General features: G+C 44.2%; 1 protein-coding gene across 1 annotated transcript; it reads left to right on the forward strand.

Annotated features, from left to right (window-relative positions):
• Positions 1 to 1,307: 1,307 nt before the first annotated feature.
• On the forward strand, positions 1,308 to 27,927 carry LOC141944129 (sucrase-isomaltase, intestinal-like). The gene is made up of 9 exons (XM_074870237.1): positions 1,308 to 1,353; positions 4,703 to 4,937; positions 5,385 to 5,487; positions 5,569 to 5,714; positions 16,209 to 16,377; positions 17,024 to 17,120; positions 18,263 to 18,375; positions 26,608 to 26,733; positions 27,784 to 27,927. Exons 1-9 carry the CDS (start codon positions 1,308 to 1,310, stop codon positions 27,925 to 27,927), a joined length of 1,179 nt encoding a protein of 392 aa, XP_074726338.1.
• The last annotated feature ends 51 nt before the right edge of the window (positions 27,928 to 27,978 follow it).

Here is a 27,978-nt window from a genome sequence, read left to right on the forward strand (position 1 = left end):
TGGTCTGTCAAACAAAGAAAAGTTCTGATGCCTCTTGCTGATCTTAGAGGAATTATTTCCTTCTCAGCTCAGCTTGAAAAGAGATGAAAATGCATACTGCTTGAGATTGAGGGTACTGATTTATTCCAAGTTTTGGCAGAAACGAGTAATGATACATATTGTTAAGAAACAATGTATAGGTTAGTTGAAATAAACAGCAGCAATACCAATTAGTGTTTATCATGCTTTTTGACTACTCAAGGGATGTACACACAAAAGATCTGGGACCATAACAAAACTCCCAGTGGAGAGTGGATTTACATGCAAGACTCACGTGGGAGGCTTTGTGTGCCCGGGTCCCGCCTGGCCCAGTGGGTAAAGGCCACCCACCAGCCCAAGCTGCACAAATGATGTCAACAGCTTGGTGACCCCTGGTTTTGGAGCTGAACACTCACGGCTGTCATCTGGGAACCCTGGGTAGCTGTGTTTTTTCAGTGTGTGTGCTTGTGTAAGATTCGTATGAATATTATGTTTTGCAACCACAGGACAAAAGCCCTTACAAACCTAGGAAATGACTACCTGCTGTCAGGCTGCTCTGCTCTAACAGACCATATGGTGAGGCTGTTGTGGCAGCACTCTGAATTGCAGATGCTTCTCTCTGGTGATGCTTGAGAGCACAGACATTTTGTTTTACGAAGCTATCTCCTGATAGGCACCTGTATAACTTAGATAATGTGTGCATAGAAAGATTTTTTTTCCCTCCAGGACACATCCCACCTAAACCGGATCTTGCCATAGAACACAGCTGTACTCTGAAAGTTCTTGCCATCAGGTAATTGGAAGAAAATTGTCATTTTGTAAAGGTCACAGTATCAGTGTCTTGTTTTAATGGAGAATTCCTCCACTGTTTGTTTCACTCCAAAATTTTCACTTTTACTATAAAACTACGTATGTGACAAAAGATAATATGAAATCAGAAAAAAGTAAGCACTGAACTCAGATTGTCTGAAGATGTTTGTTTAACAAAAATGAAGGTTGTCTCTGAAAAATTAATTTTCTAAGAAGTCATTGGAAAATCATGTTCTCTCAAAGTTGGAATTCAGAAGTTGAGCAAAGTTTGTGGACAAATTACTGTCTACATCCCATCTTATCTGCTTATGTTTTTTCTTAAATACAGGCAAGGTCACGTGTTATAATTAATCTCATATAAGATACTAATGCTGAGAAAATATTTGCAATGTTTCTTATTACGTATCGGAACAAGTGTTTATCGTGCCCCCGCCTTGTATAAAAGGCTCCATGCTGCCTGCAGAAATTGTCCTTTGACCATGGAGAGGATCAGGAGCCTGTGTTTCTGGGCTGTTGTGCTAGCAGGTAAATGTGTGGCACTTGTGTTTTGTCATAGGCTTCAAAAGCAAAATATAAATGTGGTAACAACAGAAGAGCCATTAGGGGAGGTGATCATTTTACATGGAAAAGGAGGGAACAGGCATGGCTTTAACTCCATCTGAGGTGGCTCTGTGGGAAGACAAAAGGGCTGGATTGGTTAGAAATGTATCTCTGTGGATGCCCAACAGTGCATTCAGCTGTCGAGCACCAGCACAGACACACCGGAGTCAATGGGACCTTTCAGGCACTGAAAGTTACCCTGTGCTTTGCTCCTTTGTTTTCTGTGGTTTTTACCCCAGCGTACCAGAGGTTAATTCAGTCCAGAGTCTAATAAGGGAGAAAACATAATGTTGCTAGATAAAGGAAGAGAGAACCTCTGCAGTAAATGCTTTTGAAATGTATGAATGAACCCAAAATGTAAAGACTAATACTATTAAATTAGAAGGTGTGTGTTAACACTTTAATTCCTTGCTTATGCCTTATTGCAGCATAATAATTCTAATAATTCTAATAATAATTCTTCAAATAATTCTAATCTAATTTCACAAAATCGAAGTCAAGGTTTTTAAAAATCAATGTGGATATTTTTTCACGTATATCTTTCACGCTACCTTGCTTTAGCTTCTGTTCCCATGGAAATTATTGTGGAAGAGCAGCAAGTAGCCATAGCTGTTGCTCTGTTCAACTGCTCATTCGCATTTAATGGTCTATGTATGTTTACAGACATGGGCCATAAATACAGTGAAAATGATGCAGAGATTTTAAAATTAAAATGTTTTTTAAAAGTAGGGAAGGAAAACTGCATCTTCCCACTTGCCATTACCTCATATGTACTATAACAGAAGTAAATCCAGGAACAAGGCATGAATGAGGTTGCAGCCTTGTTCAGCTGCTCATACCTGCAAGTGCTTGTTTTCAAAATTTCCTGGAAAATTCAAGCTTCACATTGATGGGGGTGTGGGGGGAATTAAAAAAGTTATTGGGTCCTGCTGGGGTGTATTTTTTTTCTCCTTGAACTAGCTTTTTCATTCACAATATCCTTCTTAGGAAGTATTTTGAAAGTATTTTATTATACAAATGTGTTGATAAATTATCCCATGAACCTATGCTATGTAAAATGTTCAGTCATATTCTTTGATTTCAGCAATGAAAATGCTGATGCTGCATTTGACTCCCATTAGAAAAAGCCCCAAAACTAAATGAAATGTGATGGTTTTACTCTATTTTGTGCTTTGTCTGCCAAGGTGTTAATTGTAACGTGCAAGGCACAGCAGTGCAAAGCTGCTGGACACAGAAGCCATCTGTTGACTGCAGAGGTGGTGCTTGGCACAGCATTTTTTTAAGCCTCTGCGGTTCCACAGGTTTAAGGACCCTGCCCCACCACTAGTGCAAGCACATTGCCAGAAGGTCATTGGGATCCAAGTGGTTCATTTTATGCATTAGAAAATCTAGCCCTAAATGAAGAAATTAAAAAATCAGCTCAGATTTCCCCCCTCCCAAGAAAATCTTTGTTACAGACTCAAAATATAAGCATTATCTTTGCAAGCCTTTGAAATCTTTCCACCTCCCTCAGTAAGCAGGAGTATTCCCTGTGTAGTAGTACAAAGGCAGGGCAGTTATTTCCATGAGACTTACAATCTGTCTGTCTTTCCCACATCTGCAGCAGGGACATGGTACAAAAAGGCAAGGCTTTACCCACCCAGCCCAGAATCTTCAGTGTTTCATTAGACCATTGATGAAGCCTCCTTGATTTCTGCTCTAAGTAGAAATAATTTAGGGATTGCAGAGGGATGGTCATATTCCTATTATACTTTGGATGAAAAAAAAGAATCCTAATTTAGGGCTTTCTTAAGGGACAGATCACAGGGAGGTGAATGCAGGACAGAAAGGAGCCACCCTGTGGGAAATGACTGTCCACTCCAGAAAACAAAGGTGAAAGCCAAGCCTGTCTGTCCAGCAGCTGGTGAAGGTTAACAGGATTTCACCCATTAATTCCTGCCTCTAGAAGGTGATACAAGGCATTGTGGCAGCCAGGAGTGAGCTCTGCTGTGTGCCCTGAGAGCATCAGGTGCTCCTCCATCAAATGGGGGATGAGAGTTTTCTCAAAAGACAAATGTAGATGGCACTCAGCTCCTGCTTTTCAGCATTCCCATCTCCTACTTGGAAATCAACTTTGGCATTGCAGCATGATGACATTTTCTAGTGATTCTACAGTTTTATTCTGTAGATTTTCCCAGTATATATAATTATTGCTTGTGCGCATCTGCTTGTAAAGTTCTTTAAATGGAGAAGACCAGACTGCATCAGCAATTATGTTTTAAGCTTTCAAGCACACAACAGTCCACATTAAAAAAAAAATGAAAGCAGAGGTATTAGTCATTTTATGGAAAAGAGCAATTATTGTTCAAGTAGATTTAATCTTTGAATATTGCTGTAATGACTAAAATGACATAAGTTAACTTCAAAATAACTATGCTGCCTGCAATACGCCTGCTCTCTTTAAGAATATTTGGTAACAGAGCGTTCTGTCAGCACAGCAGGAAAAGGGTCTCGCAGTCCCCCTGCTCTCAGGAGGCTCGCTCCACACGGGGGAACCACAGGGCTTGACCTGCAGCTGCAAAAAGGAAAAGATTTAGCAGCTTACTAAGAGGTTTTTGTCAGGATGATTCTGCGAATGACTAAGCTGTGCCTTTTCTTTTACTGCTGACATCTTCCCTTTACTCATAAACATACCTGTATTAACACAAACTACTAGTACTACGTATATGTAGGGTCATAAATATAGAAATGAAACCCAACACAAACATATATGTAATCAGTATTTTTATATTTACATATATCACAGTTGCATGCTGATTTTTCATATTTGTATCTATCTATATAGATAACCTCTGTGTATAAGAGAGAATAAGTATACAGAAAATGTGGCATTTTAATATCAACAGCAGTTTCAGTCCTTATTGAAGTACACCTCCTGTTCAGCTAGCCTGAAGTGCTGCTCTCACGCCTCACCAGCAGTGTCATTAGCCTGCTATTTAACTTTCCATGAGTATTTCAAGCCAGCCGTGCTTCAGCTGAGCACCAGCAGCTCTGAGCACTGAACAAGACAGACCCACTGCCTTGGCCTGTAAAAGAAGTTGGTTGCTCTTGTCTCGGTCACGAGTAAGCATGCTGCTCTGCCGTCCTCTTAGTCAAAAGTATTGGGCGTATTAGCCCCAAAATGGGGGAAAAATACAACAAAAAAAAGAATAACTAAAGAAGTTAGCATTGGGGGTTTGGTTTTTTTTTTTAACATGGTTCTCTGATGCTCTGGCTGCTTTTTCCCCGTGTCCAGCCCTAGGTGGGTGCCTCGGCTCAGGCCAGGACGGGCAGTGTGCCGGGGCTGTGGCAGTGCAGAAGCGCATCGACTGCCACCCCCAGCCGGGCGCTTCCCAGGAGGCTTGTGAAGCGCGGGGCTGCACCTGGTGTGCCACCGACGTGCCCAATGCTCCCTGGTGCTTCTTCCCCGAGGACAGTCCCTACGGCTACTCCCTGGGCGGGAGCACCGAGAAGACAGCCCAAGGCTGGAGGTAAGCGTACACAGCTCCTTTGGGGATGGCACTGCATGGTGACCACTGCTGCCGCCCCAGGGGCAGCTCACCGGAGACCTTCCCCAAGCTGCTTTGCTACCACATCCTCAGCTTGTGATGAGAAGGGTAATGGACCTATTTCCCTCTTGTATAAGCCATGCAGAGCTGGGGTCCTGCACTCACATCCCACTGGCACAGGGTGGTCCCTCACACCCTGGGAGCTGTGTCCCAGGATACCATGAGGTCTCCTTGCTTCAGTAGCACCTGTTTTATCCATTAATGGCAAGAGAGCCTAAGCTAACCTTGGAGATTATTTCTCTCAATAGGTCAATGATTTATTTTTAAAGAGCTGACACAGAATAGCTGAGTTGTTCCTCCCGGCCTGCACTAGGGTGATCGCAGGCAGAGAGTGGTTGCGGTGGGCACCAGCATGTGTTTCTGTCACAGGGTAACACTGAACAAGCGCCAGGCCTTGTCCCTCTTCGGAAATGACATCTCCCCAGTCATCTTGGAAGTGGAGTTCCAGACAAAGGACAGACTCCGGTTCAGGGTGAGTGTTTGGAGGGGAATCATTTAACCAAAGCAGTGCACACTAATGAATGAGCTAACCTGCCTCCTCGTCTTGCCGTAGCTCTACGACCCCAACAGACAGCGGTTTGAAGTCCCACTCAAAATTGACTCCCCTGGGGTTACTGCCGATGAAGCCAGCTATGACGTGGAGTTTGTGGATGACTCCTCACACTTCAGGATCAAGAGGAAAAGCACCGGCACTGTGCTGTGAGTACCAGATGTCATTCACATCACTTTTCACAGACATTAAGTGTGACAGGGCAAGCATTGTTTCCTCACAACCTATTGCTTGGGTCTGTGTGACACATGCTCAAGCACCAAGTGGATGTGGCATAAACACAGATTTATGCCTTCTCCCTGGAAAACACTCATTATTAATAGAAGTGTGTGCCTGTATAACACACAATTATCTACGTGCATGTATGAAAGGTTATTCAGCAAGTCAAATAACCTTTGAGGCTACAATTTCTCAGCTTGGGACACTGGTATACTCAACTTCTGAAAGCACCAAACTAGGGTTTCTGAAATTTGGGTTGTTTTAATATGCTACAAATTGAGCACCAAATCTCCTGACACTCTCCAAGGGGTAGGTCTAGGAAACTAAATCTCAAAGCCACAGAAGCAGTAAACCTCTAACCTCCACTGATTTCAGTGAATGGCATTTGTGGGTCTAGTTTGTCACTCTGCAAAAATACAAGTTGTATTCTCAAGCTGGTACCGTAAGTTTAACTTCAGCAAAAGCTCCCCTCACTAGCAAATGTCACCAGGTGTCATAATTTCCCATTTTCTTGGCTTCCACCAACACATCTCTAGTGTGTAATGCTACTTGGCAAGAGAGTCCCAATCAAGGTGTGCTCCTGCCAGTTTCATTCAGGGATGCTACAGCATGTTGTTAGCAGCAGTCTCTGGCTGTCTGCAGTGACAAATGACACTGTTAGACTGCTCTGGGCTGTCACTGCTTGACTCAGGTGGGCGAAAGAGATGCACTGAACATAGAAATATGGGTACCGTTCTCATCAGGCTGTGGTTGCGTCTATATTAGCATTTTAATTCTGATCAGCAGCACCTTTTGACGTGAATCTCCTGATTATACCCACCTCTTGTGTGTTGGCTGACTTTGTAGTGGTCCTGAAGAGCATGGATTAAGTCCCTTCCACATGGCCTTACTGGGAGGTGTACTCTGGGAGCACATGCAATGCCACCTGGCTGCTAATGGGCTGCTTCAGAGCAAGCCCCTACTGGGTCCTCAGCACCAGCTCTGCCCATCTTATGCCCCACCACTAGTGCAAGCACATTGCCAGAAGGTCATTGGGATCCAAGTGGTTCATTTTATGCATTAGAAAATCTAGCCCTAAATGAAGAAATTAAAAAATCAGCTCAGATTTCCCCCCTCCCAAGAAAATCTTTGTTACAGACTCAAAATATAAGCATTATCTTTGCAAGCAATGTAAGGATGACTTAACATATGTGATGCAAGTAAGACAATACAGTCTCTAGAATGGTTTGAGTCTGCAGAATCATGCACTGGGTTCTTAATTAGCTGGCCATCCTTTTAAATTACAATCTCATGGCATCTCTTTATACATGTTACAGTCAATTCTGTAAAGTTTTCTTCTTGCAGGCTATTGTAAATGAATGTATTATGCATTACTCATGAGACTTAACAGCTTTGTGAAAACAGTGGGCTTATATTAAAGTCCCAGTTTTCTTCTTTGTAATAAGAGATTTTCGTAAAGGCTTATTAACTGCAATGGTGATGTAAGAGGTGAATGCATAACAAGACATGGCGAGCAGCTAGCTCATGGCCTGTTCCCATGCAGCCCTCAACATATTCACCCAAACCCCAAGGGTTTAGCCTTCGTTAGTCAGGCCATCCTCAGACTTGGGATGTCCCAGTTAAGGGAAGGGGCCTGCCATGAAGCACATGCAGGGTTTGATCTGCTGAGCTGTCAAAGGTTCAGCTCCAGCAAGAGGCAGAGGAGCACAAGTTGGTCCCTGTTGAGCAGGTTTCCAGGAAGGCACATTCGCTGGCCTGCCATGGGCCTGGGGAAACCTCCTCCATCCCCTGGCAGTGGGGCAACCCTCGTCCCCCAAAATCTGCACTCAGCAGCAGCACAGGCATGGGGTGCAACAGCCATGTGCTGCAGAGCCCAGGGAAGGCAGAGGGCAGTCTTGGTTAGTAACATGGGCACAGCACTCAGCAGCGATGCTCTGTTATCGAGCATCGAGCATCGCGGCATACGCTGCCTCCAGGCAGGTAAAGGAGTTGTCCTGAAACCCAACTGACTTGAAAAAGAGGAAATTGCGGGTGAATATAATGTGCAGTTAATGGGTTTTTATCCTGCAAACAATGGCACAGGATTTTGCATATAGAAAGGGAAATTATATGTTCCTGGGAATTTTTGTTTCGTGTGAAATGGCACAGTCAGTAGTTACAGACTGAAGGATCACATCCTGGCAGGGAGCCATTCCTCTCACAGCTGAATTGTATTTGGAGTTAAATTCCCTGTGTGAGGAACAATAATGCTTCCCTTTCATTTGCTTGCCTGTCTGTCCTGTCAGAGTGAGTGAATGCAGATACTCAGGGATACCTCCATGGCCTGACTTAGAGGGATTTGCAACCTCCTTAGCCACCAGAAGAGCTGTGCAGATGGAAATCTTCTTTCAGAACAGGAAAGCAGGTTATATATATTGGCTGCATTTTCTTCACTGGGAAGGATGAACCCTCAGCAAGCAGCATTGCAGGAGCACTGTCACCAGTGACTGCACCGGCTGCCTGGGTCTGGGAGAACACCAGTGGCATCTGGTATGTTAAGTAGATTTTCATGTTAGTTCAACCTGCCCAAAGGCAGGTTTGGACAAGTGGGAGCTGGGTTTGAGTGTGCTCCATAGCTGTAGCCAGGGCTCAGCAGGAACCACTGCAGAGCATCTTCATCATTGGCTTGTCCCCCATCCCTGTGTCAGGTGCAGTCTGCAGAGAAGGCGCTAAACCCCAAATCTTTTCCTTTGGGCTCCCTCCAGAAGTGGAGTCTGATGCTCCAGGGCACCCAGCATGCCCAGGGCCAGGCACCCAGCTTCACAGCCAGTGGCCTCTGTGGCTGTGCCAGGTTACAGCAGGCTGTGTAGGCAAGTGTCCCTGAGAAACAGGCAAGCATATAACACCTGGAAGGAGTTCAGTCTCCTATTTTAAGATGTGAATGGCCACAGCGTTGCTGTTTCAATGAACAGCTGAATCAATCATTAATCTTCATAGGCACACAAATATTGCTCAGAACAGTTGATCTGGGCAAATAAAGCCTCTTCAACAGGTGCTGCAGTTTCTCTCCCCAGGTGTGGGTGGATGATAACTTTTCTCTACACCAAAAGAGGTTCGGGTGCTCTGATGGACCTTTATAATGTCTCTGAGGAAGGCCTTCCCATTGTAAAGCAATCCCAAATCCTCAGAAATCTGTTTTATGTGATGCTCCTTATCCCTCACCAGCAGCTTTGCACTGCTGGATGACCCACCCCCCCATAAAAGCCTAAAATCCCTCATGATCCCCAGAGTGCTCTGGCACAGCTGACAGTCCACGTGGGGAGGGAGCAGCCTGTCCCAAGCAGAAATGCGGTATGGGTTTGGGTTGTTCTTTCAAAGTTCATGCTTGTATTTCTCTCCCCTCCTTTCCATGGTGCAGTCTATCGTGCCATCAGCGTCTTTGTGCCACAGACTCTGCAGTGATGGGATAGCTGACAGCAGGCTCCCTGTCTGTCTGCTTGATATAAAACCCCATCCCAGCTCTGCCACTCATGCACACAAAGCCTCCTCCTTGTGAGGAATGATTTAATACTACATTGGAACCGTTGCAGGGGAGAGGCAGTGGAGACTTTGAGGTATTCCTGAATGTGCTTCACACACGTTTCTCCTGCTTGCTGCATGTGAGGAGCTTTTGCTGTAGATGAACTACCCAAGTGCCGTCTCAAGGAGGAGAGGACAAACTCAGGGCTCCATGTAATGGGGGAGAGGAATGAATTGTGTGAGGAGAGAGACATTAACAGCTGATTGCAAACCTCATGCAGAGCCAGGAGCAAGAATAAAAGGCCGAGTCTCGCTACATTTTCATCTTGCTCCAAGGTAATCAGGCGACAGCCGCTGCTTTGCCTGCATGGGGCGAAAATTAGATGGGGTCATGCAGGGAAATGATCCAGGCGCTGCTGGGGAGTTGCAGGACCAGGAGCTCTTGGGCTGCCTCCTTTTCTTCTGACAGTAAAGCCTCTTGGTTTACTCCCTCTTACCTTTCTCCTTCTCCTCCACTGCTGTCCTTTTCTCTGTCCCATCCAGTCCTGCCTGCTCCTGCTCCTCTTCTTCACCCTCTCCCATGCTCCTGCTGTTTCATTGGTGGCCAGGGAAGGTAATTCCCCATGCCAGCAGCTCTCCAGAGTCATGGAGGGTGAAGAGGTGCCACCTCCATGTGTTCACTGGTGGGGTGCCAAGGAGGTCAGATGAGACCCAAGGACAGGCAGAGCCCGTGCTCCCATACAGATGTCAGGTGTTTTCTGTTTTGCTGGGGAAAAACAGAAACCTGCAGCTGATTTAAGCTGCAAGTCTTAGATCTGAACCATGAGGAACAGGGACAGGGGCCTGGGTCTCCCACCCTGAAGGTCAAGCTCCCAAACTACTGGTCTCATGGGGCAGAGAGGGACACCTCTCCCTGCTCCCATGGTGCTTGGAAAATACCTGTTTTGACAAATCAGTGTGATCAGTGGCAAAAGTTTTGTCAGGAAATTTGTAACTGGCTTTAGTTTAATAAAGCCTTTCTCACTCTATCCTAGCTGATCTTGCAGCTCTACTGGGAAACTGGCCCGTCATTGGCCAGGGTCCTACAGTAATAAAAACAGAAGAGAAAATATTGGGTTGTAATAAGGCTGGTGAGGGAGCAAAACAGAGCCTCTGCGTTATTTAGTGGCATGGGCTCTCAGGTTGAGTGCTATTCTCCTTTCTCCTCCTGCCACTAACAGCAGCAATGACTGGAGGAGGTGGTATCAAGTATGAGCATGAAGGCTTCAAGAAAGCATAGACTTTCTCAAGAGCAGAGTGTAAAAGGCCGGGAACTGTTTGCTTTAAGGCAGCAATAAATAACAAAGACATCCTCATTTTGCAGCGTGTGATTACTCTGTGGGACTCGTTGCCCCAGGCCAGTACTGACACGGGAGGCTTAGCAGGATAAACATTCATGCATAACAAAAAAATCATCTGTAGAAAAAACGCCCACACAACTATTTTTGTCTCCATGTTTCACAACATAAGCTAATTCTATGAAAACAGCCAGAAACTTCCTCCATAAGAAGATTATTGCAATACTGGCTCTGAGTGACATCCTATGGCTTCCTCTGTGATATCTGGGCTGCACCATTGTGGAGACAGGCTGCAGAGGGATGGACTATTGATTTGATTCTCCACTTATCATCCGTTCTTCAACTGACTTTTCCTTCATGATGTCATATGAATAATGAAAGGCAGAACATTTTTCCCAAGACAGATAAGTGCTGCTTTCTCTCTATTAAGAGTTTGGAATACCTTGTTTGCTATCACACTTGAGAAGATACAGCACAAATAACCAAAATCTAATCAAGATTTTCCCTAATTTCCAAAAAGGCTACTGCAGAGTTCAGCTGCCTTTTTTATTGATTGTGGTAGTAAGCACAGACGCCACTTACCATGAAGATGTTTTTACATAGGCAAGGCTATTAGAATGATTTATAATGCTATTGTCTTAAACTGCAATTTTGCTGAAAACAACAGGAGCAAATTGTGTGCATCATGGGTAGCTTGGGTTTGCTCCTAGTTTGTAAAAGCCATTATTTTAGTCTTCTAATCATTAAGATTTATGTTATGTAGGCGAGAAGTATTGTAGGTATATCACTTATGTAACTGTTTTTCAGAACAAAAATGAAGCATTGAATATTCAGCCACTTACAGGAGATGCGCTGATACCATGACGATGAATACAGTAGAAGTAGAGTAGAACTGTGTCAATAATTGTAAATATACCCTGCAATTCTTTCTTTTAAAATGTCATGTTTGTGGAAAATCTGTTGGTTACTTGTGCTGACTTTCTCAATCTATTTGATAAATCACCTTAAAAGTAAGATAAGCATATAGAAATTCATTCTTGGTGTGCCTTCTGCAGTCCAGTGGTGCCTAAGACTTACAGCTAAGGAATACAGCTGTTGTGAGACAGTGTGTTGTAGGTTAACCCCAGCCAGCAACTAAGCACCACAGAGCTTCTCTCTCACTCTTTCACCCCAGCAGGATGGGGGGAAGAGAATTGGAAGAGTAAAAGCGAGAAAACTCATGGGTTGAGATAAGAACAATTTAATAACTGAGATAAAATATAATAATAATATTGTAATGAAAAGGAAAATAACAGAGAGAAATAAAGCCCAAGAAAGAGAAGTGATGCAAATAAAAACAATTGCTCACCACCAACTGACTGATGCCCAGCCAGTCCCTAAGCCACGCCCCCCTGGCTAACCTTCCTCCTAATTTTATTGCTGAGCATGATGTCATATGGTATGGAACATCCTTTTAGTCAGTTGGGGTCAGTTGTCCCAGCTGTGTCCCCTCCCAACTTCTTATGCACCCCCAGCACACTTGCTGGTGGGGTTGTGTGAGAAGCAGGAAAGGCCTTGACTCAAACACTGCTCAGCAGTAATTAAAACATCCCTGTGTTATCAACACTGTTTTCAGCACAAATCCAAACCATAGCCCCATACTAGCTACTATGAAGAAAATTAACTCTACTCTGGGCAAAACCAGCACAGAGTGGAAACATTTTTCAGCATTCTGAGAGCAATGGAAAATCACAGAGACCTGAACTCCTAAGACGATGCTCCCCAGCAGCTCATGTGGGGTGAGTTGAGGGCCAAGTATATTTGAGGTTCATCTGAAAATAGGACTTACAGTCCTCGGTCCCTAAGGTGCTTTACTGCTTTACTGCTTGTAGGCAGCCTGCACATATAGCAGTAGCTTGTGCCCTCTGAAAAGGTATGCCCAAGCTCTGCCAGGAGGCTTAGACCCACTTTTCTGATAGACATGTGAAGTTTCCACTTGAATGTGCACACAGATAATGTATATGTTGTTCTTCCTTTCACAAGGCTGTGGTTTCCAAGGGGTCTGGAGGCCAAGAAAAGCAGATGTTAGAGAGGACATCTTCCCCAAGAGACTGAGTGGGATAGGTGTTCACATCTTAAAGAAATGAGCTCATTTCTCCTGGATTCATTGTAACAAGGATTAAAAAAGACCCTCTCTCAACATAAAATGATTTTTGAATGTCCAGTTAATGCATGATATATGTCCTAATGATGTATCATCTAAATGTCCCAAGTCTCCTAATTCTGGAGGTTTTTATAAGACCACCTTTACAAGTGCCACCAGCTGCTTGCTCACAGCAGGCAAGTCAGTACTCAGAGCAATTGCACACACTGCCATTATTGGTCTCCTGTAAACTTCAGCAGAGCGAAGTCATTCAACCAGGTAAATTGTCACGTCCAGTTCATATTACAAAAGGCTGATGATTGCACTTCTGAAAACCATTTTATACTGCCTTTTAGTCACCCCCCTCAAAAGTTGTGACAATGTTAGTCATAAACTACACCTTCAACATGAACAGGACGTTGTATCTACCTGTCTAGCCACCTTCGTTTAATACAATTTCCCTGATCTTCTGCAGTTATAGTTCATCCTGGTGACCCGAGAATTGGCAGCTGAATGTGAGACGTTCACTTGCTGGCCAGAAATGTTAATTTTCACACAGACCTTTTCAATCCTGAATCATTCTTTTTTCCTGATATGAGGTTAAAAATTAGAGAGGTTTACTCTTGAACAGAGTGCACAGTGTTTGGAAGAAAACACTACCTTTTATCAGTCAGACTTCGTGGATGTGCAGCAGGCATCTGTTAGCAGACAATGGGCCAGGCAGGCATGTGGGGAGGCTTGTTTCTATTTCCACAGGCAGGAGTGTTCTCACCACAGAGGCACTAAAGGGTTAGGACTTTCAGCAGTGAACTTGAGTGCAGCTATTACCTCTTGTGCAAAGAAAAGAGTTCTCTTCTTCTCAGGCTTTGCCATGTCTAACTGCTGGTAGGGGCTGAGTTTTTGACAGTGAACAACTGCTCAGCTGTATTTTTAGGTTTTTTTAGATCCCCTCTGTTGTCCGTCACAGCACTGTTATGGTTTGTAGGACTGTCAGAGAACCACGCAAATTCCTGCGCACACGGTGTCATTTTATGCTCCCTCCTGTTTTGTTCCTTCTATCTGCTCTAAACCAGCTGGAGGGGAGGTGGGAGAAATATAACATTTTCTTTTGTTGTCTCCAAGTGTTTAAGGAATGACAGACATAATCGTTTCTTTTAAATGATTGCTCTTTGCCAACACAACACAAGCAAACACATAAAGTAACACAACAGCTTACCACAGTGTGTTGCGGAGCACAAGGGCAGCCACTTGGGAGGGGAGGCAGAGTGAGGTGCCAGGAGAAAACCTGTCTGTGATTCCCTTCAGATGGAGAAGATATAACAGTGCCCAGAAAAAAGAGAGAGTCATTACCAGTCTTTTTATGTCATAGTTAGTGCTATATTTAGCATATGGCTGTTCTGGCAAGAGGGGGTCTAACAAAAGGCGAGGCTGATGGAGAGCGATGGCTGGCAGCACAGCATGGGGAGCTGCGCTGTTGGGAGTGGTGGCCCCTGAGGAGCTGAGTGATGGAGGGGTGCAGAGCAGGGCACTGCTTTGGCGATGCCATGCTGGAGTAGAGTGCATGACAGTGGCCCAAGGGAATGCATGAGGTGTAAAACAGTTTCTCTGCACCATTTAAAGACATGGTGGGGCAGAGGGGTTGTTCCTGGGGTTGTGGTTTGCACCACCCCAGTGACCCTTCTGGGCAGGGAGAGGACTTGCTGAGTGGAAGGAGCACTTTTAATGTCATGGTAACACTAATTGCTCTCACAATGGGAAATGTCAGTGCCGTAATGTGGGTACCATGAACGTAGAAAGCCTTATGTCCTCTGAACAGACATCATGGAGAGTGCTCAATGAGTTAGGACAGATATTTAAGCTTTTCCCAAAGCATTTCCCCTCCGGCATCCTTTTGTTTCTGCATAACGCCGTGGTCTGCTCAGAGCAGTGCCCATGCCTGCCTTGGCACACAGAAGAGCTACGTGACGGGGCTCCTTCGGACAGGAATATAGCTCCAGAGCCCACCCCTGTTCCTACGCAGCAGCAGCCTCTTGCAGAAAGGCCTCTGTTTGCCAAGGGCTGGATCTGATTCTCAGGGATATTTTGCATGCATTAACCTTCCTATAAGAAAATAACCTTATTCAGTACTGCACGTAGGTGGAGGAGATGATGGAAGGAAGGGAGGGTTGCTGCTGGCAAACAACCAAATCAAGACTTAAATACAAATTTTTACTTTTCCTGATTGTGAGAAAGGCCAAACAGACATTTTAAAAAAACCACAGAACCTTCAGTAGGTGTGCTTGACTTAGGACTTGTCTAGGACACTTCAGGGATAGATTGTGCCTGCTTTTTGCATGGAGAGACAGGAGGATGCTTTGGATCTGCCCCTGGGCATCCCTGTGAATGGCTGTCCTTGCTTCCTTGTGGGGAGAGCAGAGCTGCCCGGGAGCGGCAGAGCCCTCTCAGTCCTCCCAGCAGTGGGGACTTGCCCCCAACCAGGGGTGCTGCTGGCATGGGTGGCAGCCAGGGCTCACCAGGGAGTGCTCCTCTCGCAGTGGTAGTGCTGCTCCCTGCCCACACAGCCCGTCTTCCACTTCTCTGATTTACCGGTCAATTTGATCAAACATTTAATTTTGTCAAAATCATTGACAAAAGACCATTAAAAGGAGAGTTATGCCACTTCTACGCTCTATGGCTTTGGCTCATTTATTTTAATTAGCTGTAACAAATTCATGGTTAAACAAGGCTCGAGAGGGTGCTTTCTAAATGTGGTACTCATGGCATACACAGTACCATTAACGAAACACTTCTCCACAGCTTGACTATGTTCTCCCCCATCTAGCTTGCAGCTCATTATAGCACTAGAGATAGGAAACAGAATGTAACACCTAATTAAAATGTGAGCTTGTGTCCACAGATGATTCAATAGAAATAAAGGCATTAAGCTGGTGAGAGAAACAGGAGAGAGTCATCACAATAAAAGCATATCATTCAAGCAGAGTCTGGAGGAAGCTATCCCTCTGCTTCAGGCACCTGCATAAAGTTGGGTGTAACAAGAGTATTCAGGTCCTGATCCAACAAAACATTGAAAAGTAAAACTGTTAACAACTAAATGTCTGTTGTTCTCATTAAGGATTCTGAACTCCACTGAGTAATAACAATTTTTAGCCTGCCCCGTTGGTTGTCATAGAAATAGCACAAGCAACCACTTATTTTGGTAATAGGATTATAGATAGTGTCTTCTGTTATTTTAGTTGTTCTTTTCAAAATTATACTGATGCATTTTATTGTAGATGAGATATCTGGTGCCATTTGCAAGAAAAATGTGTGTTAGGTTAAGCATGTTAGAGACATGCATAGAATTTAATGGGTTCTTAAAATATTGTTACTCTCCAAAATACAGAAGAAGTATAAATAGCAGATGTGAACTTAAAATGATGCATTTCAAAGATAAGCAAACTAATCATGTCTCCCTCTATTTGTCACAGGTGGGACAGTCCCCTGATTGATCTGTTTTTCTCCAACCAGTATCTTCAGATCACAACTACCGTGCCATCCACTTCGGTGTATGGGTTTGGTGAACATGAACACCTGTCCTTCAAACACAGCATGGACTTTGTTACCTATGGCATGTTCAGCAGGGATCAGGCACCAACGGTAATTCACTTCATGCAATACTTTGGCCTAACTTGTATCTCCAACAGGAGGTGGCACGGTACAGCTTTGCCGAGGGAGCACCTCTCTCTGTATGGTAACACTGTTAATGTGATCAATGGCAAACATGGAATGTCACAGGTTTTGCAGATGTTGTAAGTTTTAATTAAATGACAAAACTATGAGTCATTTTGAGGGGTCTTTAAAATCTTTCATTGGAAGATTTCTCATGGTGCAGTTAGTTTTCAGAAAAAAGTATTTTGTGTGCCAAGATCCTGGTTCAGGAAAACATTTAATTTCATGCTTGGATCAATCCCTGTTCATCCAAACAAGCTGAACTTCAGCAGGACTCATTAGACGTTTGGCTAAACTGGTGTCAGTGGGTGATGAGTCTATTTTAACTAGCAAAGTAGTTCTTACCCATGCCATTTTAGAAGGTTTGGCAGAATATGGAAGGTTTAACTGAGAGACTAAAACCTACCATCCTGATGAGGCAGAAAAAATAACTTTTTTCTATCGATTTTACTTTCAAAACAAGTCTCTAACTATGAATGAATTTATTTCCTTGTCTTTGCATATGTACCTAGCTGACAAATACTATGAAAAATAACAAAGTCAAGCCATACCTAATGTGCTGTTTATGTTTCAGCCATTCGCCAACCTCTATGGAGTTCACCCTTTCTATATGTGTGTAGAAGCTGACTCCAATGCCCATGGTGTTCTCCTTCTGAACTCCAATGCACAAGGTAAAAAGATATATGGATTCCCTATAGGTACTGCGTATAGAAAGACAGTAAATCAGTAAATAGACGAAACTGTTTTACTGATTGTTTTTTCAATGTGATTTTTTCAATATGAGTGACTGTTCCATAACTGTGGTTCCAGGAATTACTCTAAAGTTTTCAAAGAGATTTCATTAGAATGACTGATTAACAAGGTAAGGTATTTTCAGTGAAAATATATGCTTGGTTTTGGGGTTTTTTTTGAAAATAGAGGCACATGCAGGGAAAGGAGAAGGTGGAAGAAATTTCCTTTGGGATTGGCGTAACTGAATCAAATCAATTTAGTTTAGCCCTCTATTCTGTCTGTGGAGAATAGTTTTGTGCGTTGCCATGGTCACCTTAGTGTATTAATCCAGTGGTATAATTTCAGAAAAGGGGAATCTTCACTCAGTCTATAAAACCAGTTTCCCCTGGCAGGCAATGACTTCCAATAAGAAGATTAAAATAGCATAGAGGAACCCTAAACACAAGCTTGTGCTTCCTTTTTATATAAATGAAACTGAGACAAATGGATCTGTGCTATCTACTCTGCGTGAGTTTCTGTGATTTATCGCTGCACAACGCCAATCTGAAAGCAGAGATAACAGAAACACTGGGCCACTGCTAGCCTACATACAGGTCCTGTTTGTTTATCCAGTTGTACCCATAAGGTGTCGGATAGTGACTTGAACATGTAGCCACCTCTGCCTGGGGATGCATTTTTGCACAGAAGAGCCCAGCGTACATACACCTGGGAAAGAATAGAATAGAATAGAATAGAATAGAATAGAATAGAATAGAATAGAATAGAATAGAATAGAATAGAATATAGAATATTTCAGTTGGAAGGGACCTACGATGATCAACTAGACCAACTGCCTGACCACTTCAGCGCTGACCAAAAGTTAATGTATCTTATTAAGGGCATTATTCAAACGTCTCTTAAACACTGACAGGCTGAGGACATTGACCACCTCTCTAGGAAGCCTGTTCCAGTGTTTGACCACCCTCTTGGTAAAGAAATATTTCCTAATGTCAGGTCTGAACCTCCGCTGATGCAGCTTTGAACCATTCTCACACATAGTGCAGAGCTGGTTTGTACTGAGAACCTGTTTTTTTCCTTTCAGATGTTTCTCTAAGTCCAAACCCATCTTTAACTTTCCGCACTATTGGAGGGATCCTTGACTTCTATGTCTTCCTTGGACCAACTCCTGAAAACGTAATTCAGCAATACACAGAGGTTAGTAGAAAAGTGCATGCGGCATGCGGGACAGTACCTTGTAGCAAACTGCTGTCAGTGTCTGATAGTATCAGCAGGTAGTGCAGCCAAAACTTTGTCCTGATCTGTTCATACAAAGTCACAGCTTTAGGTCTATGGGCAACCTGGTGTGTACTCAAGCATCAGTGAACAGTGAGTATAGCAGCCTGGCTGGACGTTCAATGCACATCTCCAGCCTTCCCTGCAGCATTTCGATATTGAGAGCAGGAATGCACTAAAGGGATGCAATGATTGGAAAGAAATTTGTCCCAGCTTACTCTTCTCTGGGTTGTGATAGTTTTACAGTCTTCACTACATGACTGTAACTGTGTTTTGCCACTGTGGATGGAGAAAACAAACTAAGCAGAGCACAGATAAGAATCTTTGGGAACTTTATGTCTGCTGGACTTCAGAGATGTTGAATGAACTTCAAAGGCTTCAAGCCTTTATTTACCAGGGGAATTGGCTGTTGATTTTGGAGCATCAGCCTGTTTTTTACTAATGAAAATCCATGTAATTGCATTGGAGAACATAGGTGTGAAAAAACATATTTACTGCTGTCTGTAAGAGCATAACTACTTGCTTTTCAGTTGCCTAGTGTTTTCCAAAGAACTGAGGGTATACATGTGAATAGCTGCTTCAGGATTGTGCATGCAAATCTTATCCAGTGAGGGCCACCAAGAAAAAAGTGGCAGGTAACATATTTTTCCTGGTCACCAAATGCCGAGTGATGCATTAACTGGACCCTTGCACAGCAAATTGCCACCTGAGAACATAGCTCTGTGCATAAAAAAACCAGTGCTAAGCCGAAAGAGTGTGGAGCAAAGCTGAGAAGGGACATGTCACTGTGAGAAGGGGGATTCATATGTGTGCAGACCTTGAGGATTAAGCTGTAACTGGAGCAGCCTGCGGTAGGGTGTCCTGGAGGTGTGCAGCCAGAGCTTGCAGTGAGATGTGCCTGTGCTCTGCCTTCCCCTCTGCCGCCCCACCAAGGTGCCTGAGCTCTGATTTTCATCCAACATTTTTTCTTTCCTGGCTTTTTAAAGCCTCCATATCCTGTGCTTACCTGCTTTTAAAATATCTGAAATGGGAACAGAAGTAGTGTTTTGGCCCAGGGAAAAAGAGGATTTACCCCAGAAGAAAATATTGCTAGGTTCTGATTTGGTGATGGAAAGGTCATGCTGCTGTTTTGGGAAGGCTGGAGGCTCCCCAGGGTGGTGGGCTCTGCTAGACTTTCGTTTTCCAGTCAGAGACTCAGGAGGTGCCTCCCAGAGAGGTGGGAGGCTGCCGGTGCCCCTCCACATCCCAGAGAGGGAGCAATTACTCTGCCTCTCAGAGGTTTCCGGCTCCCTCTGCACGTCCTCCCCATCAGTGAGATTCCACACCAGTGCCACAGGCCAAACAGAAACTGGGTTTTGAACCTACACATTGGCAATCACATAAAAAAAAAAAAAAAAAAAAAAAAAAAAAAAACCAAAGAAAGAAAGAAAAAGTAAAGTGACTCCCCCGATAGCTGCAGCTGTGATCCCTGTGATGAAAGCACCTATTTCAGGGGAGTTACTGCAGCAGCACGGTGGAGATTAGAGCCATCCCCATTTCTTTTCAGTCTTTCACTGGTGTTTGAAGGCAGCATTTCTGTGGCTTAGCAGGTGGCCAGCAGCTGAAAATAAAATGAGAGAGTTCTCACTCCCCAGCTGATGGGTACTGGCAGCTCACTTTCCACCCCTGCCTCTGTGGAAATGGAGCTGGAGCAGAGAAAATAAGGTAAAGGGGAGCTGGTGGGTGTCTCCTAACTAGACATGTCACATGCCAGGACAAAAAATCCCCTGTTCTGTATTCTTCAAGCTTGCGCTCAGCTCTCTAGGGAATTTTAAAGAATGCATGGTAGCAATTTCGCAGTGAAATAATAACTTCTTCAGTAAACATCCTGAAATTCCTGGATCGCAAGTGTTATAATTACCATATTATTAGTCTCTAGAGTAATGATTTGGCTTTTATGTACAATATATGTGGGAAGGTGAAGGAGACAAGAAAGACTTTATTTTTTAATTGTATTTTCTGTCACACCACGAGGACTCTCCCGTGCAGTCACTGTCATGCCCAGGGAAGGAGAGGGTGGAAAGGACCAGTGTGACCAATGTCTGCAAGGCACTGTTTAGCAACATCCCTCAGCTCACTCAGCTGTTAGTGTGGGTATTCTCTGGAAAGTGGCATTTTGGGAGCTCCTAGCCATAGGGGACCCTGGCGGGGCCAGGTTTGCCCCGCTGCAACAAGATCCTTGGGGCAACAGTTCCTGCCTGTGCAAGCATCTGCCTAAAATCACTGCATGGGGCTTTTTGCAGGGACCACCCATTGCACCCTCTCCAGGATGGTCCCAGCAGTATGGCAGGGTGGCCAGGTGCCACTCAGTGCATGGCCATTGAGAGCAAGGGAGCTGTGTCCAGAGCAAAGTGCTCCATACCTTTCTCAAACATTTTGTGCTGTTGCCCTCAGTGTCACTTCAAGACTTAAGCAGCCCCCTTTGCCTACGCCGTGCTTGTTTCTGTGAAAGATTTAGGAGCTTAGCTCCGCTCAGTGCTTTTACGCAGCTCCCTCCAAACCAGTGAGCGAGGACATCTTTGTAATGAAGCTCTTTACTGGGTCTCTGGAGTACACAAGTTTTCCCATGCACCTCTCCAGGTTGCTGCCAGCACCCAGGGGTGGCCCATGGGCTCTTGCCACTGCTGGTGGCAACCAGGCTGTGCCAAGAGTGGGGCTCCCTGAGTAGTGACTAGGAATGATTGTGGCTGCCCTGCCAGGGCCACCAACCTCTCTGTGCATCCTTGGAGTGAGGATAGGTGGCAGTGAAAGCTGTGGTGGCCCTGGGTGCCAGCCTGGCCCAAGCTAATCTGCTTTAAATGGTCTCCAAGGGTGATGAAGGGAGTGGGAAGGGAGCAGAGGGCAGAATGCCGGTGCTTCTGTCCCACTGCTTTGTCTTGTGCGGAGCAGAGGTGAGCTGCAGGACGCATCCTGCCAATGGCACCACAACACTACAGCAGTGATGGCATCAACAGGGCATGTGCTGGGCATTATGCAATGGAAAGGAGAAATCTCCATCCTGATTCTTCTGCTCCCTCCTGTCCCTGAGCCCGGCTGTGAGGATAGCTGCTCCTGGCACATCAGATATGGTCCTGACACAGCTATATATATATATTTGACAGTAATCACACTTTTCTCCTACTACAGAAGAGGTCCGGTGTGTGGAACAGTTATATAACAGAAATCTCACTTTTTATTGCAAATGCCTTGGTTTGCAGAATGGGAAAAAGCTGTAATAAACTAAAGAGCTCAGGCATTGAGCTGAGCCTAGCTGTGACTCTACAGCCAAACCTCATACCAGACCACCATTGTCAAGTCCACTGGTGGCTTTTCAGTAACAGTGTGTAGCAGTAACATGAGCTCCATAACAAGACACTCAGGAGACTTACAGTTCAACAAATGGACATTTAACAGCTGTTGGATGGAGTGAAAGCCATAAATTTGTTATTTTATCACAAATTATCTGATGACAAGCTCTAAGGGAGCATACTGCCTGTCTCCTAATTCTGTTTTGAGAGAAAATTGCTGTTTTACTTCCTCCTTACAGAACTGTAGGATAGTTCTGGGTGGGAGGGACCTCAGGAGGTCTCTAGTACAGCCTCCTATTTGAGAGGCAACATGGGGCACCTACTTGTACCTACAGTTTATCACACATCATTCAGTGAGAGTCTCACAGTTGAATTCATGGGTCCCTCAAGAAAGACTAAGCAGCTGAGAAGTGGTTGTGCAGAAAAAAACAAGGTTTGAAGACCTTGGCATTGAAAGTCCTTAACATTTTTAGACTCCTGAGGTTGTGAGCATTTTCTTAATGATTCAGTAGTTGCAGGGCCTTTCTTCTTGCTCTCCTAAAACAAAGTTCAGATTCTGTTTATACACTTTGAGTGAAGGTTACCTCCTGCCTGACTAGGTGCCCACAGCACTCACCTGCCTACCTCAGCCATAGGGGATAAGCTGGATACAGATAACTAGGCCATAGGAGTGCTTGTGTAATTTAGCTGTTTGTGTGACTATCCAAACACACTATTTCTGTGTCTAAATCCAGAGCATTAGCCCACTTGGATTTTTATAGTTTCCTCCTACAGCTCATCCTTAAAGAAAGGAAGTTTAAGCAAATACCAAGTTTCAAGAGTAATTTTATATGGCTAATTAGGGTGCAAGATTAGCAGTCTTTCATGTTGAGACCCTGTACCTGCATTGCTGGAGATGTCAGCTTCGTTGTAAGCATGGGAAAGAGTATATCTCTCTATGGCCACTATGATATATTGGGCATAACTCTTCAGTCATCTCTCTCACATCAAAGTCTTTGGTTATAGTGTTAATAGACTAGAATCTTGATTTACTATATAGCCTTTATAACTTAGTTGATATCCTTGATACTCATAGTAATAATGTTATTTGTCCAATGACCCAATACAGGGAAAGTGAATACAGATCACCTGCTCCTTGGGCACAGATTTTGGCTGTTAGATATACATGTTTTCACTGAACTTGTTCTTACTGCAAAACGTTTCCAGGGTACCTCCTGGATTCAACAGCTCTCAGGTGCATTTGAAAAAAGTGAAAAAAAAAAAAAAATTACGTAATGCCACGTTATGTAAACCTGGAAAAACTAACAGTGAATTTATTAAACAACACCAGGAGTTATTTAAGAACCAAGTGCAGGATAAATTGTGGAACAGAAAATAGGATCTTTTTTTCTTCTTCTGCATTACTGTATCTTCCCATTTTTTTTTTTTTTCTCAGTTCGGATACCCCATATGTTTGCTGTTTCTGCATTTCTCATGTTTTCCTCCCTCAGTTCCCCTGCCATATCTCATTTACCTTTTCTGATTCTATGGGAGTCAATTTTGCCAAGCAGGCTTTCTCTGCCTAGTGTGTTTTATGATCATTTGTATTCAGAATGCAATCTATATGAATTAACTAGATCCTAAATATATATCAAATCCAACATGAGTTTTAAGGTTTGCAAAATTACATCCCTGCCTCTGCTGATCCATCTGTGAGTAGGTACCATATGTCAGTTACTTTATCAGGAAGCTTCAGGGGGATCCATTAGAGAGAGTCCACAGCATAATTAGAAAAAAGAACATTTGTTTTCCCAGCTGCCCTGTTTTCATCCTTCCTCTTCAAATGTTCTGCTGATTTCAATTAAGCTCACCATAGATGTGCCAGCCTGGTGAACCTGGGGAACTAATTGCTTTAAACCTTAATATCTTGCTTACAAGGTGGATTTTCTTCAGTTGGTTCAGCTGCAATCCCACACTCCTCAAGGGATGCTGTCATGAAATATTGCCTCATCATGGGGCAGCTCTGAGGTCCGCAGACAAGACAGCACTCATGATAAGGGTGAGCAGCAGAACATCAGCAAACCCCAGTGCAGTGGATGTGCTCTTTGGGAAGGACCTTGGCTGGCATGCTGGTGGCCACAGCTCCACCTCCAGCTCCTCTGGTGTCCAGCTGCGTTCTTGATAGGACATGGGAGCAGAAGCAAATCCCCATTCAGCTCTTGAACCATGTTGTATTGGTGACGTCCCAGGCTGACTGTCCTCCCTAGCCAGGAACAATCTGGGGTATTGCAGGACCTGGAGCAGGGCTGCCCAGGCTGGTCACCCCTGTCAGTGGTTCCCATTCCCCATCCTGCTCAGGGAGAGGCTGCGGATGCCACACCAACATCCTGCTGGGGCACTGGGCTCGCTGTTCAGCTGCAGGATTAATATTTATCAGTTGATTTTCCCTCTTCCCCTTGTCCAAGGGGAGAAGCCTGTACACAAAACATTTTATTTCATTAGGGAGTTCTTTTGTTTTGGTCTGTCTTTTTAACCTTGTTTGTAGAGGTTGCTCTCTGTTTACAGTAGAGAAAGCAAGGGCAAAATATGCATCTGCTTTAGGAGCACAAAGTGGTGGGGTTCACAGAGCTTATCTTGCAGCCTTGTCTACTCTAAAAGCTCTGTTGCCTCCTCAGATGAATTTATCCCTAATATGGTGAGTGTGGTTGTGACAGAGAAGCAGACTTCTTGCCCTGAGGCTTGCCGTGCTCTGCTGGACACCTTGGTGTTGGCTCACAGGGTGACTAGATCATTCGTGCCCCATTCAGCATACCACAGGAAACCTCAGTAGAGCTTGAAAGATGGTCTGGGGGATCAGGTTGTGTCCACACAAGCTGGAAATAACTAATAACACATGTAACCAGATGAGACTGCACTGTGGTGGCAATGGTGTGTCTGCCCACTGGCCTCCCCCTACGTGGTAGGGGGCCACCTTCGTCTGTCCAGGGCCTCTCCCAGCAAGGGCACAGTGGTGTGCAGGGAAGGCGAAGTGCAGCTGCATCGGGAATATGTTGCTGATAGCTGCTCTTGGTTCCTCCGAAGGGCTTAGCCTCCAGCTAAGTTGCAGGTGAAGGAGGTGTTGAGGAGGGTGAAGAGAGTTAAGTCTGGTGGAACAGGATGGGTAGCAGGCATATGGGGCAGCTGTGCTGCTCAGCCAGAGCATCTCTCCTGGAGAGACTCAAACCATTAACCTCATCAGTTGTTCTGGTCTCCTGTCTTTTCTTAGGTGAGATAGCAGCATTCCAACAAGTGAAAGCACTGTGTGGCCAAATTTGTAATGCTTAGTGCTTAAAGTTTGCCTGTCTGTCCACAAGCCATTCTCGTTTGAAAGAAATTTACCCTGTGTGTTCCCCCAGCTTGGGTGCATTAAAATATCCTCTGCTTTTCCCCTCTTCTCTCCTGCATCTGTTTTTCTGTCTGGTGCAGTTTGCACATCCCACCAGCTCTAACATTCACAACATATTTTAGAGCAATTTCAAGTTCAGCATTGCTTTCCCAGGTCAGACTCTTACTGGAGGAAATCCCATAGGAAGATGTGTCTTTATAAATCTTGATCTCTAGAGAGCTTAGCAATGCAATAGATACAGTGCCAGGAGTGCCTTGTTTTATTTAATCAAAGTAGATGGGGTGTAGCTGCCAATATGCAAGTTTTGTTCTTTTTTACTTCTTAGCATAATTACCTAACTATGGAGATTCACAAGGAAATAAGGGAGGAACAGTTAGTTAGCCAAAGGGAGTCAATATCTGCAACATATTAATGTCATGGGTGCTTACTAGCTACTAGATAGCTGCTAGATTTTCATGTATTGCCTACAAAGATGTTAACAAAGGTTAATTTAATGGGATCTGTTTAAAACTGGAGTAAGTATTTCAAGAGTTGCCCCCCAGAAAACCAGTATGTACTAATGAGGCAATGCCAGATTTCAGCTTATTTCTAGAACGGACATCATGGTTGCTCGCTGCTTGTCCCAGGTTGCCAGAGCAGCTCTCACCTGGGGAAGCAGAACAGGATGCCTCACTCCCCTGTGCTCTCAATCAAGTTTCCTCATGCAATTTACAGCTGGATTGCGTGGAGACGGTGAAAATCAAATATTTATAAAATCATATTTAACTCATTACCTTATGTTTCAGTTGAGAATTTCAGGACCAAACTGTAACTCTGACCTTGAAGAGGTTTGTCAATGCCTGGCAACACAATGCTGTGGGCAAGCAATAAGAGCAGTCAGTCATAAGCAACCGAATTTCATCAGGGTGGTGTGTAAATATAATTAAAACTTCAGAGAGCTCAAATAAACATCAGACTCTTGATGAGTTAGTACAGCTGGATGCAGCAAGAGAAATTAGCAAAGCTGACATTGTTGTGTAGCATCACATATGCCTGTTGTGGACCAAAGGGTTTGTAGACTTGGCACGGGTCAGCCAGTGCGAGGCTCCACACCGGGGTTCTGCTGGTGTGCACCATGTAAGTGAAGGCCAAATGCTACTGTGTGGAGGCTGAGACCTCAGTGAGACCTGCATTTAATATTAGCCTGGGTTTTATACACCATGTCTTCCACTGGGGTGTTCTTACAAGCGCTGCTCAGTGTGGGTGTTACTCAGAGCTCTGCTAAGGATAAGGGTTCACCAGGAGAAGTGTTTTTTTGAAGGGGAGCATACTGTACAGTGAGAAAGGAAAGGGTATTTCATGGTTGTGTGATACCTGTGCCCTGACCTTTGTGGCTTAAATGAGCAGGAAGCCTCTCCTGGTGTTTCAGAATAATTTCTCTTCATCTTACCCTTTGCATTTCTGTCTTCCTCATTCCTGCTGTAGGCCATTGGGCGCCCACACATGCCTGCCTACTGGTCTCTGGGATTTCATCTCTCCCGATGGGGTTATGGCAGCATTGATGTTTTAAAGAAAACTGTTGATCGCATGCACTACTACGATATCCCATATGTAAGTATGAATTCTTCACTGTGTATGTTAATTTTACAAGCCAAAGTGAGATGAATAAAATTATAATAGAGGAAAAGTGATTATCCTACAAAGAGAACTGTAGAATAAAAGGATGTTCATAATCTTATGTTCTGGGTTTACATGTATTATCTTTATAATGCTTAAAAGAACATTTAAAGCAGGCTTTGAACATGAGGTTTAAGTGCTGCTCTTGGCTGCATAGCAGACGATTCTGGTGTGGATTTACTGTTATGCAGCATGCAGTGCTAACATTTTAAGAATAAATCATGGTACTTCTGATGCATATCACTGCCAAACAGTTGTTAAATTAGGACTTCTACATTTCCATTTTGTCCACTGCTACCATCTAAGTTTATAGGACCTGAATTTGGCCTGACAATTATTTACAATTATTATAGCCAGTCTCTTAGTTTTCATTTCATACATTAGGTACCTTTTAGAAATGCAGTTGCATGCATTCTGATTTTCTGTATCAAATACTTCAATCATAGGATCATAGAATGGTTTGGGTTGGAAGGGACCTTTAAAGGTCATCTAGTTCAACCCCCCAGCAATGAGCAGGGGCATCTTCAACTAGACCAGGCTGCTCAAAGCCCCATCCAGTATGACCTTGAATGTTTCCAGGGATGGGGCACCTACCACCTCTCTGGACAACCTGTTCCAGTGTTTCACCACTCTCATCATAGAAGATTTCTTCTTTATATCTAGTCTGAATCTACCCTCTTTTAGTTTAAAATATTACCCTTTGTCCTATCACAACAGATTCTACTAAAAAGTCTGTCCCCATCTTTCTTACGAGCCCCCTTTAAATATTTAATGGCTGCAATAAGGTCTCCCCAGAGCCTTTTCTTCTCCAGGTTGAACAACCCCAACTCTCTCAGCCTGTCCTCATAGGAGAGGGGTTCCAGCCCCCTGATCATCTTTGTGACCCTCCTCTGGACCTGGTCCAACAGGTCCATGTCTTTCTTGTACTGAGGACTCCAGAGCTGGAGGAAGTACTCATGTAATGTTTACTTTAAAAATGTTTAGGACGTCCAACATCTTGATATCGACTACATGGAACGTCGCCTGGACTTTACCTATGATAAAGTGAATTATGCAGGTCTGCCAGAGTACCTCCAACAGCTAAAGAAGGAAGGAATGCACAATGTCATGATTCTGGTAAATAAATGATGTTGCTAATTATTTCTCCATTTATAAGAACTATTTGCAGCATAGCATTCA

The sequence above is a fragment of the Strix uralensis genome, chromosome 5 (assembly GCF_047716275.1).
Source record: "Strix uralensis isolate ZFMK-TIS-50842 chromosome 5, bStrUra1, whole genome shotgun sequence".
In the NCBI taxonomy this organism is placed as follows: Eukaryota; Metazoa; Chordata; class Aves; order Strigiformes; family Strigidae; genus Strix; species Strix uralensis.

Bases quoted from the DNA above. Each gene is read 5' to 3' on its own strand.
- LOC141944129 (XM_074870237.1), top strand. From the start codon at position 1,308: ATGGAGAGGATCAGGAGCCTGTGTTTCTGGGCTGTTGTGCTAGCAG. The intron at 1,354-4,702 runs GTAAATGTGTGG...CCCCGTGTCCAG, and splicing joins CTGGGCTGTTGTGCTAGCAG to CCCTAGGTGGGTGCCTCGGC. The intron at 5,488-5,568 runs GTGAGTGTTTGG...GTCTTGCCGTAG, and splicing joins AGGACAGACTCCGGTTCAGG to CTCTACGACCCCAACAGACA.